General features: G+C 41.2%; 1 protein-coding gene across 1 annotated transcript; it reads right to left on the bottom strand.

Moving 5' to 3' along the window:
- Window positions 1–6,303: 6,303 nt before the first annotated feature.
- LOC132416782 (ret finger protein-like 4A) lies at window positions 6,304–10,514 on the bottom strand. The gene is made up of 2 exons (XM_060000379.1): window positions 10,229–10,514; window positions 6,304–6,884 (listed from the first exon to the last, which is right to left on the bottom strand). The coding sequence occupies exons 1-2, from the start codon at window positions 10,512–10,514 to the stop codon at window positions 6,304–6,306; spliced, it is 867 nt and encodes a 288-aa protein (XP_059856362.1).
- Window positions 10,515–12,294: the final 1,780 nt, after the last annotated feature.

Here is a 12,294-nt window from a genome sequence, read left to right as displayed (position 1 = left end):
CTTTAGGTTAAATGAACAACATGTAAAGGAAATTAAGAATTCCATTTACAGGGCTTCCCTGGTGGCGCAGTGATTGAGAATCTGCCTGCCAGTGCAGGGGACACAGGTTCAAGCCCTGGTCTGGGAAGATTCCACGTGCCACGGAGCAACTAGGCCCGTGAGCCATGATTACTGAGCCTGCGCGTCTGGAGCCTGCGCTCTGCAACAAGAGGGGCCGCGATAGTGAGAGGCCCACGCACTGCGATGAAGAGTGGCCCCCGCTTGCCACAACTAGAGAAAGCCCTCACACAGAAACGAAGACCCAACACAGCCATAAATAAATAAAATTTTAAAAAAAAAGAATTCCATTTACAATACCATCAAAAGATTAAATTCTGAGGAATAAACCTAACCAAGGAAGAGAAAGACTTGTACACTGAAAATTTAAAAACATTGATGGAAAACACTAAAGAAAACACAAATACATGGAAAGACATCCTGTATTCATGGATTGGAGGACTTACTATTGTTGTTTTTTTTTAATTTTTAAAAAAATTTATTTATTTTTATTTTTGGCTGCTTTGGGTCTTCTCTGCCGTGTGTAGGCTTTCTCTAGTTGCGGTGAGCGGGGGCTACTCTTCGTTGCGGTGCGGGTGCTTCTCATTGCAGTGGCTTCTCTTTGTTGCGGAGCATGGGCTCTAGGTGTGCGGGCTTCAGTAGTTGTGGCACGAGGGCTCAGTAGTTGTGGCGCGCAGGCTCTAGAGCACAGGCTCAGTAGTTGTAGCGCACGGGCTTAGTTGCCCCACGGCATGTGGGATCTTCCCAGACCAGGGCTCGAACCTGTGCCTCCTGAACTGGCAGGCGGATTCTTAACAACTGTGCCACCAGGGAAGCCCTTAGTATTGTTAAGATGTCAATACTGTCTAAAGCTATTTACAGATTCTGTGCAAATCCTATTAAAATCCCAACATTTTTTTGTTCAGAAATAGAAAAATCTACCTTAAAATTCATAAGGAATTTCAAGGGACCCTTGAATGTTCAAAGCAATCTTACAAAAGAACGAAGTTTGTGGTCTTACAATTCCTAATTTCAAAACTTACCGCAAAAAATTATTAATGAAAACAATGTGGTACTGAGAGCAAGACAGATATACAGGCCAATGGAGAAGACTAGGGACCCCAGAGATACCCCACTGCATTTATACGAGCAAATGATTTTCAACTAGGGTGCCCATATCTCTCAGTGGTGAAATAGAGTCTCTTCAACAAATAATGCTGGGCTAGTTGGATATCCACATACATAATGAAGAAGCTGGACACTTACACCATATACAAAATTAATTCAAAATATATTAAAAGTCTAAACACACAGTGCCAAACTGTCAAACCCCTATAAGAAAATAATAGCTGGAAAATTCTTGATGTTGGATTTAAAATCGATTTCTTGGATATGACATGAAAAGCACAGGCAGCAAAAGCAAAAATAGACAAATGAGACTACATCAAACTCAAAACTGCTATGAATCAAAGGATACAATCAACAGAGGGAAATATAACTTATCATATATCTGATAAGGTGTTAATATCTAAAATAGATAAAGAACTCCTGCAACTTAACTAAAAACAAATAATCTGATTAACAAATGAGCAAACGACTTTAAATAGACACTTCTCTAAAGATGATACACAAATGGCCAACCAGAATATGAGAAGGTGCTTAAGATTACTAAATCTTTAGGGAAATGCAAAAGGGAACCAAAATAAGATATCATCTTACCCAAATTAATATAATTACTCTTGAAAAAACCCAGAAAATAACAACCGTTTTTGAGGATGAGGAGAAATTCAAACACTTGTGCACTGTTGCTAAGTTTATAAAATGCAGCAACCACTACAGGAAACATACGGCAGATCCTCAAAAAATCGAAACTAGAACTACCATACGACCAAGTCATCCAAATACCAGGTACATATCCAAAATAATAGAAAGCAAATACTTGAAGAGACATTTGCAAACGCACGTTCACAGCAGCACTATTTCCAATAGTGAAGAGGCAGAAACAACCCAAATGTTGATCTTCAGATGAATGGGTAAATAAAATATGGTGTAAACCCTCAGTGAAATATTATTCAGCCTTTAAAGGGAACTCCTGTCACATGAAACGACATGGTTGAAACTTGAGGACAATATGCCAGTGATATAAGCCCATCACACACACAAATGCTTTGGAATTCCACACACATGTGGTACCTAAGGTCGTCAGGTATATATAGAACATCAACGTAAAATGGTGGATACCAGTGGCTGGGGAGAGAGAAAAAGAACAACTTGTTTTTTAAAGGGTATAGAGATCAGCTTTGTAAAGACGGAAAAGTTCTGGAGACCTACAGCATAACAAGAATATACCGGATACAACTGAGCAGTACAGTAATAGCTGGGATTATTTTCAACTACGAACATTTTCTTGAAATGTAGTTTTTCAGCATAACACGAATTAGTCAGTATAATACAAAACATCCTTCGAGGGAATTAATCAGTTTTCTGAAAAGGATTCCAGGAAGAAAAAAGTCACAGTAATGCTAACTTTTCTAAATAAGATTAAGGTTCTGTGGGTAGCAGTATAACGTTATATTACATGCATTGTCTCTAATGACTGAAATAAGTAATTTCTAATTACTGATAATGAGAAGAATTTTCCTAAAATTTAAAAATAAAAGTAACATTTTCTTCAAAAGAAAAGCGCTCAAACTTTATACATCACAAAACTAAAAAGAACAAACTAAGCCCAAAGTTAGCAGAAGGAAGTAAATAACAAAGACCAGAGCAGAAATAAGTGAAACAGAAACCAGAGGAACAATAGAAAAGATCAACAAAACCAAGAGTTGGTTTTCTGAAGAGAAAACATTCATTTCATTACTTACCACTGGCGGGAATGTGAGGGATGATAACATTCAGGGTCAGGAAACTGATTGCATTTCGCACCTATATGGTCCTCTCCTCCTTTCTCTCACTAAGTCCAGCTGAATTTATTTCCCTTAAAAAAGCAAGGATCACGTTTTACTTTCATCACAGCAATTCACATTCTCCTCCCTTCCTGGAATTCCCCTCTCTCATCACTTCAATTGCCTCACTCCTCCTCCGACGCCAGCCCAGCTGATTTCACCTGCTCATAGGCACCTGATGGCCATCCTCAATCACTGTGACCAAGGCACTCTTTCAGTCTCAAAACAAAACTCATACTTTTGTTGTCGATTTTATACTCCTTTTTCCTGTCTTCCTAATACGTTGAGAGCTAGGTGAAGACAAGTCCTATTCTCCTTATTGACTAATAGATACTCAGCCCACAGTGTCTGGACACAGGGATCTTCCTGGGAGCCTCACCTACCCCTATTCCACAGCATCTCCAACAACTGAGGGAGGAAATACAGAAGTTTATTTATTCTGAGCTCTCCTCTGAATTATAATTACCAGCAAATTCTCTGGCACTCCAGGATGCTAGGTTTTACTGTAGCCCCAATGAATCTCATTTTAAAACTTTTCTTAGCAAAAGTCCTGACTTGAAGTTCACGTCCAGTGAATCCTCATATGACCCCACTAGAAACCCCAGCCTATGCTCCCTAGATCACAGCTCCATCCAACCAGATTATGGGTTTGTTTGCTCAGAGTGAGGCAAGGTCAGCATACGTCCTGCCCAATGTTAGTGCACAAACACAGCTTCAAGGTCCTCTCGTGTTGGAGCCTTCCTCTCTCCCGTTTGTTTTCTCCCTGAGACTGAACATAAGGAAGCACTCACCTGCCTGGTCTCTGCTGCAAAGCTCTGTGCCGGGAAGCGTCGATCAGGATGGGTCAGAGGCTCTTGAGTCTGCACTTACAGGGACACGGTCCGCAGACCTGCTCTCCCCACAGAGACGCCACCATCCCATCATCTGCTGTCTCGGCCACACTGCCTGCATGGAGCGTGGGGGGCGTCTCCCCTGAGGAGCCAGTTTTAGCCCCAGCGCTAATCATCATCATCATCCTCAGCTGATTAATCAGTTAAAGAAGATCCTAATGAGCAGCCAGACAGCAGGTGAAAAAAGTTTTCTGCGTTCCCTGAGGAAAATCAATGGTTCAGAGCCAAAGCTGTCCTCGGGCATTAAAGGGGCACTCGGGTGCATCAGTGCCTTTTACTATATTTTCAGTTGGGTGTGTTTTTCAGAGCTTTTCATCTCCTCACAATACTGAGGGCCATCTTGGCCAGGAGTCTGGTTCCAATGAGTTTACATTCCGTGGTTCTTCCTATTTAGGGCCTTAGGTCTTTTTTGAATCTGGAAAATACCCCATTTTGAAGTCAGCTTTCCCACTTCGAATTACTGTGTATTCCTCATGCCCACGTGTTTCCATGGGAAGGTGATGCCTTTTATTGGAACAATTATTGGAGGGCTTTATTGGAACCCAGTCACACCCATCTTTATGTTGTCTGTGGTAACTGATGACAGGACTGCATCAGGACCAGTACAAGATGAGCCTACAACATTTTTGGAGGGCTGTTTTAGCTTTATGGATCTTACACTGCTCAAATCTGGGGCCAAATGAGCATTAAAATGGCAACCATCACTCTTTGTCTTTATAAATTGGACTCCTTAAGTGTCTTATAAGTGGAATCATAGTGTATTTTTCTTTTTAGATGGGCTCCATTTCACTTAGCATAATATGTTCAAGGTTCACCCATTTTGTAGCAGGTGTCAACATTTCCTTCCTTGTCCAAATGTCATCAACAGTCATAATAGTCCAGATCTACCTCAGAATGAGAGTAAAACGATATTTCATCTATATGGTTAAAAATGATTAAAGGAAGTATTTTAGGTTATAAGCTTTAACATTTTTGAAACAGTCCCTATTCGAAGAATTGCAAAATAGGGCAGAAGGAGCAGGAGGCTTTAATAGAATAAAGAATAAAAAACAAGGAAGTAAAAAATGGAAAATATTTGATTGGCTGGGGCCACATACAAAAGGTTGTTTGGGCGAAAAGAAGCAAGGAAATTATTACAGCATCCAGAGGTGGCTTGGCTATTAGAGATTGGCTGACTGGATACGTTCTGTGTATGATCCAGCGGAGCACTTACAGGGAGACAAGAACTACATTAGATTCAGTTTGCTGACCTGGTACCGCTAAGTAGGAGCAGCTCCATCTAAGACCTAGAAAGTGATTTCAGCACTATTAACAGAAATAAAATGACTCTCAGGATAAAGTGTTTTCCTTTGTTTGTGGTCACCTCCCTATCTTCAATAAAATGTCACGTATTCCAGAAATAAATCAAAATTTGACTGGATTAAAGGAGGGGAGGTGGAATGTGAATAAGGAGGAAATGGGAACCGTCTCCAATAAAAGCCCCTGCAGGGGAATCTCACTCCAGAGCTGCGCGATCAGTGGAAGCAGGTGGAGGCCACAGGAGAGCCTAGTGGACTTGAGGCGAGTCCACCCTGATGGAATTTCTTCTTCACGTCTCAGATTTCTCCAAAAGGCGTATTTGAGAGACAAGGTCTGCAGAATGGAGACGTTTATGAATTCAGCAAGTGTTGTCTGAGGCCATCTCTGCGCCAGGCAGTGTGTGTGCATTTAGGGGCAATGGACTGAATACTCTGTCCTGAGAGAAGTAAACTGACTTTGATTTTTACACAAAAGCTGGAGGAATGACAGGATTTCCTTTTCTTTATCGTCACGGCTTCACATGTTGCATAAGACGGTGAATGTCTCCCGTTGACTAAATCAACTTCTCAGGTTCTGCAAGGCCTCCTGCCATAGCCAGATGGGTCCAGCTGGGGGTAGAAGGGTTTGGAGCATGACAGGCAACGTCCAACAGAAATGGAATACGGCCCGTAGAGTTCAAGGTGCACTTGAAATGAACGTGTGTTTCTCAGTTGTTGAGTGAAACTGAATACGTGCACACTTTTTTTTTTTTTACTGTTGAAACATGTCTTATTTCCATAATATGTAGAAAAATGCATCTGTAGAGTCACAAATGAACTTTATTTCGTTTATAATTATTATAATTTATTTAGTTTATAATCTCCATCATGCACTAAGTTAAGCTTCCAGGAAATTAAAAGAAAACATTTGGAAATTGATCTGAAAGAACATAATAATTGGAACAGAAATAAACAAGTCCATAACACTCATTCTGGAAATGTAATTTTCCCTAATACAATTTGTGTTAAGGATTCGTGAATTGTTCCATAACTTTCTGCTACACATCTGTACCATATGTGTAGCAAAGAGGAACATTCCCATCCCCAGCTATGTGTACACAAGAATTTCCTATCCATGTTTCCATAGTCAGAGTTTCACTTGCTTTGCCCTGGATTCCACAGAGGACCGTCAGTGCCTAGACTCATCAAAGGACAGATTCTCAGGAAGCTTTGATCATCCTCAGTCGGATATGCAGGAGAAAAAAATGGACGCAGTGGCTCCCCAGCAGAAACTTTAGTGAACGTAAAAATATGGGATCCATCACCCACGTGATAAAAGGAAACAATTCCGATATTCATATCCAGGAAAATCCCCACTCGGTGTAACCTGGGGCTCACCTTGAGAACAGCGGAAGGCACAGTGTGGGCAGAGAAGACATCTCCATTTCTCAAACTCACAGTCCAGAAGCCAAGATCTGGAGCCAGTTGAGTCTTCCCTCGTCGACGCACAGATTCTTTGCAAACGCCCACGTCCCAGTCTTGGCTGGACCCCAAGTCCACCTCCCAGTAATGGCGGCCAGAGGTGAACAGAGGGAATCCCAGGACACAAGTTGTACGGCTGAATCTCTCAGGTCGGGACCTCTTCTTCTGCTTGAAAAACCCACAACGGACAGTTTTCAGGTCCTCAGAAATGACGAGGTACTTGTTGGCTGTGTCAACATCCAAGGTCACATCCACTGTGGAAAGAAAAATAAGCAATTACATACTCTAGACACTACAATCCACGGCTTCTGAAAAGTTCCAAATGTTTCACTCACTTTCACTTCTTTAACTCTACGCTTCTTTCCTAAGCAGAAGGTTCCTGGGGAAGATTCCCTGACCTGGATTAGATCCAATTCCATGTATAGAATGAGTGATTAAAATGGAACTAGTCTTTCTGATTCATACTGGTGTTTTCTTTACACTAATTGGATTATTTGATTAAAATATTATTTCTTCTCTTCAGTACATGACATACATGAAAAAAAGAGTCCATGGGTGTTGATTTTTCTCAAAAATTTCCAGTTGACATAGACTGTCAAAATATAGGCATCAAACATACATTTGAATGATGGTGATTTTATATACTGCAGAATAATTTTGAAATAGTAAGGTCATTTTTTTTTCTTCTTTTTGCATCTACTTTCTTTGTTTAGAGTTGTCAAATAGGCAACTGCATTCCAGTTCTTTTTCATTCTCTGGAGCTATAGAAAAATACAAAGAAAACCTGCTAGGAGTCTTTGGATGAGATGGGTTAACTCTGGAAGTCAAGATAGAGGAAGGGATTCCCATAGACATGGCTAAGGATGTGCTGGGATCTTGTAGCAACTTAGACCCAGAACTGGATGGGGCAGTGCTCACGGGCCAGGTAAACTGGAGAAGTACTATGTGTTTTGGCAACATCTCCAACTAACCCTGTGATGAGGATGGGTGCATAGACCTGCCTGTCCTAATGTGACCATGTGCATAGAGCCCCAGGAGTCCCAGAAATAAACCCTCTGGACCAAAGGCCAACGACTTCACTTGGCTCCCTTATAACATGGTTCTTTGGGAGGTGCTCAGACTTCCTCACCATTGGAGAGAAATTGTGAAGGCTTGTCAAGTTTCTGCGACAGGTTTCACCATCATAAATACAGGGTTGCATGGAGCAAGACGAAAAACTCACTCAAGAAGTAAAACAAGTGGTTACTTTCCCGGTGACACTGCTGGCTGGATCGTGTATCATCGCACAATCATCACACCCCGTTCACACCCAAGGACCCATGGTAGGAGGCAGGGAATGGGCGACAGGATGAGACTGTGGCGCTCTCCAATGAGCCTGGGAGGTCTGTCCTAGCATCCCGAATTAGACACGCAGCTAAGCTGTGATAATTCCCCTTTGCTCAGAATTCTGAGCCTGAATTGGGCATCTTAGGTCCAGGGCAGGGAGTGAAGCACAGGCTGCAGTGCTCAGGTCCAGACTCGGCAACAGGATTGAAACCTACAGTCACGACCGCATGCACTTTTAACATCCTTTTCCCTGGGGGGCTTGTGCTCTAAGTATTCCTTGTCCATACTCACTGTGCATAGAATCACCTGGGGCTTTTTTTTTTTTTTTTTTTTTTTTTTTTTTTTTTTTGTGCGGTACGCGGGCCTCTCACAGTTGTGGCCTCTCCCGTTGCGGAGCAACAGGCTCCGGACGCGCAAGCTCAGTGGCCATGGCTCACGGGCCCAGCCGCTCCGCAGCCATGTGGGATCCTCCCGGCCCAGGGCACGAACCCGTGTCCCCTGCATCGGCAGGCGGACTCTCAACCACTGCGCCACCAGGGAAGCCCCACCTGGGGCTTTTAAACAGTGCATATCTCTGGGCCTCGCTACCTGAAGAGTTCAGATTCACTAGATGCAGGGGCCTGTTACTCAAAGTGTGGGCCATGAACCTGCTCTAGCAGCACCATCGGAGCTCAAGTCAGAAATCCAGATTCTCAGGTCAGCCCAGCGTTCAAGAAGAGGAAGCTACATTTACACTGGATGGTCAGGGAACTCATACATCCTCAAATCTGAAAAACCATGTTGTGTTGCAGTGCCGCCCAAAGAAACGCAGTGAGAGCCCCGTGTGGATTTTAAATTTTCTCACATGTTTAAAAATAACCATCAGGTATAATTGATTTTAATAATACATTCCATATCCTCCAATATATCCAAATCTGATTTCTGCTTGTGGCAATCGCCACGTTTCAAGTGATCAGGAGCTGCCAGTGGCCACTGGAAATATTCCAATGTATCTAATATTGGATAGCACAGGACTAGGGCATGGCCTGAATATTATCTTTTCTTAAAAATCTACAGGTAGAACACTCTTGCACTGCTGGTGGGAATGTGAATTGGTACAGCCACTATGGAGAACAGTATGGAGATTCCTTAAAAAGCTACAAACAGAACTACCATATGACCCAGCAATCCCACTACTGGGCATATACCCTGAGAAAAGCATAATTCACAGAGAGTCATGTACCAAAATGTTCATTGCAGCTCTATTTACAATAGCCAGGACATGGAAGCAACCTAAGTGTCCATCGACAGATGACTGGATAAAGAAGATGTGGCACATATATACAATGGAATATTACTCAACCATAAAAAGAAACGAAATTGAGTTATTTGTAGTGAGGTGGATGGACCTAGAGTCTGTCATACAGAGTGAAGTAAGTCAGAAAGAAAAAGACAAATACCGTATGCTAACACATATATATGGAATCTAAGAAAAAAAAATGTCATGAAGAACCTAGGGGTAAGGCAGGAATAAAGACACAGACCTACTAGAGAATGGACTTGAGGATATGGGGAGGGGGAAGGGTAAGCTGTGAAAAAGTGAGAGAGTGGCATGGACATATATACACTACCAAATGTAAAATAGATAGCTAGTGGGAAGCAGCCGCATAGCACAGGGAGATCAGCTCGGTGCTTTGTGACCACCTAGAGGGGTGGGATAGGGAGGGTGGGAGGGAGGGAGACGCAAGAGAGAAGAGATATGGGAACATATGTATATGTATAACTGATTCACTTTGTTATAAAGCAGAAACTAACACACCATTGTAAAGCAATTATACTCCAATAAAGATGTAAAAAAAAATCTACAGATGGGGGAAGCGGGGGAGGGATAAATTGGGAGATTGGGATTGACACATACACACTACTATATATAAAACAGACAACTAATAAGGACCTACTGTATAGCACAGGGAACTCTACTCAATACTCTGTAACGACCTACATGAGAAAAGAATCTAAAAAAGAGTGGATATGTGTAAATGTATAACTGATTCACTTTGCTGTACACCTGAAACTAACACAACATTGTAAATCAACTATACTCCAATACAAATTTTTATAAAGTCAACAGATAGTTCTTATCTATACTTACAGGTGAGAACAACGGTTTCTTGGGAAGAATAGAAATTTCAGGTGCCAGAATTCAGCTAGTGCCCTTATTTAGTGGAGAGCTTTTGAACAGGTGCTTTTTCCAGGGCCCTTTATGGGTTGACAGTTTGTATAGATGTCTTACCTTGGAACTTCCGCATCCTTGGGTTCATCTGGAGAACAGCTCTCAGCTGGGGCTCTAACTCCTTAACCTTTGAAACCAGAGCTCCGAGCTTGAGAGCGCGCCTGAGGTCATTCTTCTGTGAGACCACAGAGCAGTTGGGGCACAATAAACCACCCCCATCAACCTCCTTCTGCAGTGAATCGAGACACCGGAAGCAGCAGACATATCCACATTTCAGGTACATGGGGTTTTCAAGATAATTCAGGCAAACCATACATTGACTTGCTTCCTTAAAGTGTTCAGCCATGGGTCCTCTATGGGAAAAATGCACATGAGATTGGAATTTCCATGAGTTGAATCGATACTATTCCCTGGGTCACTTTTATCTTTACATGCATAGCGATTTGAAATCATTATTACTATGTAATGAAGACATAAGTACAAATATAAATGACTCATAGCCCCAAAGTTCTGATTTTTGAAAGGCTGTTTGGAATGAAGGACATGATTCATCCTTGGGGTATAATTTAGGTGGTGAGAGGGTTTATACTACACCTGAGCTGTCAGATATGGTGTCCACCAGCCATGTATGGCTACTGAGGTGGGGCTCATCCATATTGAAAGGTGTTATAAGTGTCAGATGCACACTCAGTTTGGAAGACATGATTAGAAAAAGACAACATAAACGATCTCCTTGAGAACTTTCAAAAGTTGATTATAAGGAAGATAAAAATCACATGATCATCTCAATAGATGCAGAAAAAGCATTTCACAAGATTCAACATCCGTTCCTGATAAAAACCCTCATCAACAGGCTATAGAGGGAACATAACTCACATAATAAAGCTCATTTACAACCAATCTACAACCAACATAATACTCAGTGGTGAAAAGCTGAAAGCCTTTCCTCTAAATTCAGGAACAAGACAAGGATGCCCGCTCTTACCACTCTATTTATCATAGTATTGGTAGTCATAGCCATAGCAATTAGACAGGAAAAAGAAATAAAAGGCATTCAAATTGGCAGGAATGTAGTTAAACTGTCACGATTTGCAGATGACATGATACTCTGTATAAAGAAACAAAGTCTCTACGTCAAAACTAATATGAATTCAGCAAAGTTGTAGGATACAAGATTAATATACAGGAATCTGTTGTGTGTTTATACACTAATAATGAACTATCAGGAAGAGGAAGTAAAAAAACAATCCCATTTAAAATCCATCAAAAAAATACCTGGAGGAAAATAGTATTAATGAACTTATATACAAAATAGAAATAGACCCACAGACATAGAAAACAAACTTATGGTTATCAAAGGGGAAAGGGGGGGAGGGATAAAATAGGAATTTGGGATTAACATATACGCACTACTATATATAAAATAGATAACCAACAAGGACCTACTGCATAGCACAGGGAACTATACTCAATATTCTGTAATAACCTATAAGGGAAAAGAATCTGAAAAAAATAGATATATACGTATGTATAACTGCATCACTTTGCTGCACACCTGAAACTAACACAACACTGTAAATCAACTATACTTCAATTTTAAAAAAAGAAAGAAAAAAAGAATTATTAACAGCAAAACAAAACACCTGGGAATGATCTTAACCAAAGAGGTGACAGACCTATACTCTGAAAACTATAAAACACTGATGAAGGAAATTGAAGGTGATTCAAAGGAATGGCAAGATATCCAAAGCTCTTGGACTGCAAGAATTAATATTATTAAAATGGCCATATTACTAAATGCAACCTACAGATTTAATGAAATCTTTACAAAATACCCTTGATACTTTTCACAGAACTAGAACATATAATTCTAAAATTTTATGGAACCATAAAAGACCTGAAATTGCAAAAGCAATCTTGAGAAAAAAGATAACGCTGGGGACATAACCCTCCCAGACTTCAGACTATACTACAAAGCTACAGTAATAAAAACACCATGGTACTGGCACAAAAACAGATACAGAGATCAATGGAGCAAAATAGAGAGCCCAGAAAAAGACCTACACACCCCTGGCCAGTTAATCTACTACAAAGGAGGAAGGAATATAGGAAGGAGTATTGAACAT

The sequence above is a fragment of the Delphinus delphis genome, chromosome 20 (assembly GCF_949987515.2).
Source record: "Delphinus delphis chromosome 20, mDelDel1.2, whole genome shotgun sequence".
Classification (NCBI taxonomy): domain Eukaryota; kingdom Metazoa; phylum Chordata; class Mammalia; order Artiodactyla; family Delphinidae; genus Delphinus; species Delphinus delphis.
Note: the sequence above shows the minus strand (reverse complement) of the source record. Positions and strands in the feature narration are given on the sequence as shown.

Excerpts from the sequence above, each read along its gene's own strand:
- LOC132416782 (XM_060000379.1), bottom strand. The coding sequence starts at position 10,514 with ATGGCTGAACACTTTAAGGAAGCAAGTCAATGTATGGTTTGCCTGAAT. Across the intron at positions 6,885-10,228 it reads AAGGATGCGGAAGTTCCAAG|TGGATGTGACCTTGGATGTT; the intron begins GTAAGACATCTA and ends TTCTTTCCACAG.